At 26.1% G+C, this 6,887-nt stretch overlaps 1 protein-coding gene across 1 annotated transcript; it reads left to right on the top strand.

The window, feature by feature from the left end:
* Positions 1-441: 441 nt before the first annotated feature.
* On the top strand, positions 442-1,488 carry LOC119677033 (protein midgut expression 1-like). Its single transcript, XM_038088304.1, has 2 exons — positions 442-583; positions 1,144-1,488. The coding sequence occupies exons 1-2, from the start codon at positions 531-533 to the stop codon at positions 1,340-1,342; spliced, it is 252 nt and encodes an 83-aa protein (XP_037944232.1). The 5' UTR covers positions 442-530; the 3' UTR covers positions 1,343-1,488.
* The last annotated feature ends 5,399 nt before the right edge of the window (positions 1,489-6,887 follow it).

The following is a 6,887-nucleotide window of genomic DNA, read 5'->3' as shown; positions in this document are numbered from 1 at the left end:
AACAATTATGCATATATTACTTTCATGGTGAAGTTTCAGCAGTAAAAGAAATTCACCAGGTTACGACTATGTTGACTCATAAAATATTGAAATAATGAGCTTAATCTCTTGATTGGTATGGGTTTCATCAATTAATACGATGAGTTCAAATTTTTATTGGTGTTGATCAGACTATTTTGTTTTAGTAAGCAAGTATTTTATCAGAAATACTTATCATTGTATTGAGATAACATATAATTTAATCAATAATGTTTCACTTTGTAAATATATTTTGTGGTTACTATGTATATACATAAAGTGATTAAACAAATTTACAGAAAATGTGTAAAGATAACGTTACCTAAATTTTTGCAGTTTTAGATTAACCTTTATATTTATGCCAAAGCTCCATATTAATATTATTATTTTGATTTTGAAAAGTTTCAAAAGTATTTTATTACGGACTGTTAAACAGTTTATTTTTATATCTACATATATACTTTATAAAATATTTGTACTTATATATATATACAAGTTCAGATCATACAACAATGTGTAAAGCGTGTTGGGAATGTATAAAATGTCCTGGAAAAGTTTTTTGTTGGTATGAAATAAAAATTTTTATACGATTGTTTTGTTTCTAAACAGGCGTAAAATAAATTAAAATTGTGGATAATTATAATAAATGCATAATTTTAAATTAATTAATTAGTTCTTGAAATTAATGTTAATTGTGCCATATGAAAGTAAAAACTAATACATTGTATTTTTTAATATTAAAGTATATTCGAGCTGATTTAAACAAAATATCTAAACAATATTTTATGTTAAATATATTTTAAAATGGCTAAGTAAAATGCAGCATTGAAAATATTTGAAGTTTAAATATTTTAGTAATTTTAAAATATTATGTATTTATATACATAACAACATAATTTCTAATTAATATGTTTAATATATCGTTTTAGACAGTCTGCAATTAATTGATTATATACATTTTTAATTTTTATAGATTAGCTAATTAAAACACCAAATAAAAATAACATTTTTTAAGTTATTTCATTACGAATAAAATTTTTTTCTTTTATGTTATGTGTTCTAATATCCACAGTTTTTATCCTAATTAACAAAGTTAATAATATTTTGGCTTATTTAAAATTTTAGTTGCTGCGAATGTGCGTGTAATATGTTATTGGGATTTATATGTTCTGGCTTAGTTCTTCTTATCATAATTGGTTTAATTGTTTACTTTACTGTTTTCTATAACAAAAATAATGGAGGCGTGGATGACGGAAGTAAAATAGCTGAAAAACTTGTTCAACAAACACCACAAAATTTTCGTGATTATTTCAATATGTCTTAAAGTCAGAATGTTTTAAAAGACAACACAAGATATTGTTAATCTTTATATATATATAAGTATATAGGTAGACAAATCTATAGTCACAAAATGGACAAAAATGTTGTTAAAACTACTTAAAAAAAAAAATAAAATTCCCATATAGTTTACTTATTACGTTATTTTTCGGAATAATTAAAACACATTTTACTTCTTTGTGCAAACATTGTGCAAGACGTTTTAATAATTTTTTTTTAGTTTTTACACATTAATAAATTATATTTGCATAAAAAAACATAATTTAATTTTAGAAAAAACTTGTTTACCGTTAGCGTATTTGCACGTTCTGTTTCAACCCACTAATAGTAGACATGATCTGAAAGTTTCTTTAATACAGAACATTGAAAGTTCATTTTTTGAAACATAAAACTACAAATAGTAAATCATTTAGTAATTTTTTCATCAAAGACTCAACCAATAATAAATAAAGAATTGCTGTGATAATTCTGGTATAATACAAGTGAGTATAAAAAAAAAATTTTGAGAGAAAACGTTGGAGACTTCGTTTATATAAGAGACCTCCAGAAAGTTATAAGCGAGTTGGAAAATGAGAAACATACAGTAAGCGACAAAACTTTACATACACCCCCCATTTCTGATAGCTCGTAAATCCAAAGACAAGATAGAAAAAAGTAATGATACAGTTTCGTTTAGAACTGTTTTTTAATAATAATAAACAAAAGAAAATTCATTCATCAATATAAATTAACAAAGTTATTCGAAAAAAGCCTAAAAAATCATTGACAAAAGTCTACATACACTTCATTGATTGTTACATATAGTCGACAATAATTTAAATGTTAAACGGGAAAGTACCGTTTTTCATATTTCCTGCTTGTGGCATGAGTCATACATTTATATAATGCATTTAGTTATGCTTTGTGAGTGGTATTTAATGACACGATGGGTCGACGAAAATAAATTTCAAGTGATATGGGAAATCTGGTTATTAAGTATAGAAATGAAAAAAAACCTTATGGTAAAAATATCAAAACTAGTAAATTTGACTCGATCAACAGTTCAGACGATAATAAGAAATTATAAAAATACTAAGGAAACTCACACGTAGGGATGTCAGCTTGGTTTTAAAAGAAGTTGACAAAAATTCAAAGGTAAGTGCCTTAAAATTAGTCGAACATATAGCTAGTTCAACTGGGAGGCGTGTCAATCTACGTACAGTGCAAAGAACGTCGAACAGCCACGGTTTTCATGGTAGAATACCACGCAAAGAACCTCTAATTTCTGAAAAAAACCGAAAGCTGCGCTTGGAGTTTGCGAAACAATACAAAGAAAAGGATTTTGATTTCTGGAAACAGGTTTTGTTTACAGGTGAATCCAAATTCAACATATTTGAAAGCGGTGAGAGAGCTAAAGTTTGGAGGAAAGCGAAAACAGCACTGAACCCGAAGCATAAAGGCCAACTGTAAAGCATGGTGGTGGCAGTGTTATGGTAACTGAAGTAGGAAAAATAGCTTTGACGTGGATTGGCATGCTTCCCAGTTGCACTAGCAATGTGTTCGACTAATTTTAAGGCACTTACCTTTGGATTTTTGTCAACTTCTTTTAAAACCAAGCAAAGAACCTTAAGTGAATTAAACCTATTTTGTTCTGTTTGACTTAATTTATTTGAATTATTCACAATATTGCCAAACGACAGTGATGAAGTATGTCCTATCTGAAAGGGTGTGCGGCATTTCTACATTGTTGTTTTTATATAAAATAAATTGAAATATATATGTTTTATTAATAATAACTATACTGCATTAGGCAACAATATATTCACATTACAACATTTAATAATTCATTAATAATATAACATTAAATAAAATAAATTAAATTATTAATTTATATATACATATTTACATAAGTTTAATATTATATCAATATGGAATAAACTTAACTTTTCACAGACTTCTCATAACAGCAAACCAACTTTTTTCAAACAAAAGGGTCTGTACTCAAAACCATACATGTTTACATATGAATGTGCTGCCAACTACTGCGCACAACTAGTGACAGAAATTCGTAGGTGCTACTGCTAAATGGGGTGAAAAGAAATTTGCTGCAAACTTTAGCGCGCAACCAACCGCTTTGGCAAGTCAACATGTTTGATTCATATGCATACATGTTATCGCATGCTCTCACTTTGTAGGGTTAAGTATAAAACAGAAAGTTATTTTGTAAGAGAAAATATAGAGAACAAGTAGAATTTAAATTACGATCTGAGCAAGCTTTGAGTAAAAAGCTTTATTTGTAAGCTCAGATCATTTGAATATAAAAGCAAGAGCATCGCTCACTTTGTTGGATTTTGTCGGCTAAGCGTTTTAAAGTAAATATTGTAATATGTAGAACATTGAAGTTTTCATTTTTAGTTTTAAGTTAGTTTTAAGTTTTCATTCTTTTGTACGGTTTTAAGAGGGTTAGAAGCGAATTCTACCCATTAATAAATTTATCTTTTTTAAAACACATAACCGAACTCGAATGAAATAATTGGCGCCCGAGCAGGGACACCGGAAAAAAATCTCGAATAAATAAAAAGAGATTTCGCGTGTGTCAAAGAAAAAATCCCTGCAATATATACCACTCGATAACAAAGGTGTTTGCAGTGGATTAAAAACTAACAAGTATCCTAATAAAGGAGAAAAGAAAACCTTGAAAAAAGGTGTTATACGTAAAGTGATCGGAAGTGATTTGAATAAAACATTTGGTGAACTAATAAAGTGAATAACAAAGTGGTGAAAAATTAAAAGTAACCCAAAAAAAGGTTAAATCACAGAAAAGCCAAATTTAATAATAAAGAATCGCACAGTCACGAACACTAATCAAAATAATTTAACAAGAAAGTGACTTAATATAATCAGCCGCTTGAAATAAATTATTCATAAACTGTCAACCTGAACTGAGTCCAAGGTATACAGGAAAGCAGTGGTCCCGATATAAAAATAATAAGTATCCTCATAAAAGAGGAGAAGAAATTTAAAAAATATATATAACAATAAAAACAACAAATAATAACAATAATACATAACTCAGGATGGGAGATATCATAAGCGACGAGGAAGCCCGCAGGATTCAACTGTTGATACAGGAATCAACCGATCGGGAGAATGAGAATATGGACGATGATCACAAAGCCGTCCTAGAACAATTACGAAAACGATCAGCAGCCGCTAAAGTAGATCAACATTTGAAAAATCAAATTTTGAACGAAGAACGCGAAGCCGTCCTAGAACAATTACGAAAACGATCAGCAGCCGCTAAGGTAGATCGGCATTTGAGAAATCAAATTTTGAACGAAGAACGCGAAGCCATCCTAGAGCAGTTACGAAAGCGATCAGCAGCCGCTAAGGTAGATCGGCATTTGAAAAATAATTTGGACGGAAATCGTGAAGCTGTCCAAACTAATAAAACGAAAAATGAAAATATTCGCGAGACTAAAAATTAATAATAAATCGATATAAAATAAAATTACGATAAAATAAACACAAACATTTTCATTAAAAACAAAATAAGTGTTCAAAAGATATTAAAATAAAAAACTTATGTGTATTTTAATATATTTAAATAAGTTAAATATAAAAGAGATATAGGAACAATTTTAAGGAACTATATTTGTGAAAAAACAGTATCGAAAATAGTATTTTAAACAACAGTACTACAGTTAAAAGAAAGTAAGAAGAAGTAATCAATAACTAATTATTAAAGACATTAAAAACTACTATATAATAAAAATCAAATGCAAAAACTTCTAAGCAAATAGCCTAATTTCAACAACAAATAGAATAATAACATCACAAAGGAATTTGCCATATTTTAACGAATTGGTGGAGGTATTCGTTTCATAAGAAAATAATAATAATGAATAAATGAATTTTTACAATATATATATATATAATTAAATTACGTTAGATATATTCTAATACAATTATACCTATAAGATTTTAATTGTTACCATGAAATTTTGTAATAACTTTTGCATTTAAAAAATATACACAAACCTATCTACAGTTTTAAAAATACGTATCTATAATAATATATAATTAGCATTTAAAAAAATCGAATACTAATATTCTAGAAAAAAACATTATCTTTGAACAAAGTATTTCCTGCACTTTTAGTTTAGTTTGAATTCGAACTTTAATTGTAAAATAAACAGAGAAACTAAACTAACTCCAAATATAATTCAATTCATTATGAAAAAATACATATAAAATGAATTTGTGTCTCATATACAAATATATATAATAAATGACGAAAGATAAGATAAAGAATCGAACCTTTAAGATTACATAAAAATTGACAGTAAGAATTATAGAACTTCAAGATACAAAATATTCGGAGAAGCACAAAACTATATTATTTGCAAGGAAGCAAAATTATTTATATAACGTAATAATTAAAATTCAACTGCAAATGTTTTATTAATCACTTAAAAATTAATCACTTAGAAACTATAAATTTATTATTTAGCTTTTATAATAATCATAATTATCATAATAAGCATGAGAATTAAAACCAATTTTATATAAGTTAAGAAAAACTCAGATATTCAACACAAAATGATAGATATAAGCTACGTATGAACATTGTATATAAAAAATAAATAAAATAAAATATAAATATCTTGATTTCCTATCAAAAATACATATTTGTTTTATCACAAAAATATATACTAGATTTTCCCAAATATAAAAAACAGTGGAGTAATACCAAATAGAAAATATATATTAATTACTAAAAATGTTATACACACATTTAACATTAATTACCTTATTACGCAGTCACATAATTATATAAACATTTCAAGATAAAATTCTAATAGAAGTCAAAATTTAATTAGAAATCTGAAAACGAAAATTGAATGGAAAACATAATACAAATATGATAATCTCTTAGTTTAGATTAACCATTATGAAATAAATTAGAAACCAAAAAAGTAGCAATAAACGTTTATAACAATATCTTGAACAACATAAAATAATATATGGCAATAACAACAATAATTAGTTAATATGACACCGTAACCAAATTATTTTTTCAACAATAGACTATTAATACGTCTTAAAAACATAATATACTTAGAAACGCAACAATTAAAAATACAATAAAACGTATTATTTAATAAAAGTTTTAATAATTCTCACGATTTAAAACAAACATATGCTAATAATAAAAATAAAGAAGAAAAACAATATAATAATCAATAATATATATTATTATATAAAAAATAATAATAAAAATATATGAAAAATCTATTGTAGACAAAATAAATATATTTAAATAAAATCAAAGTTATAATAAGATGAGTGAACTAATAATTACTAGTAAAGAATTTTAACGAACCTAAAATTAAAAAAATAAATATATTTGTAGAATAAAAGAAATAATATACAGAAAAATAAAAAACGACAACGACTGACGTTTACGACTTTCCCCAACGACTCAAATCAAATAAAAGTTAAATAAATTAAATAAATATTCCGGGAAATAAAAGATTCCTGGAAAGCCA

This window comes from Teleopsis dalmanni, chromosome 1 (genome assembly GCF_002237135.1).
Source record: "Teleopsis dalmanni isolate 2A chromosome 1, ASM223713v2, whole genome shotgun sequence".
In the NCBI taxonomy this organism is placed as follows: domain Eukaryota; kingdom Metazoa; phylum Arthropoda; class Insecta; order Diptera; family Diopsidae; genus Teleopsis; species Teleopsis dalmanni.
Note: the sequence above shows the minus strand (reverse complement) of the source record. Positions and strands in the feature narration are given on the sequence as shown.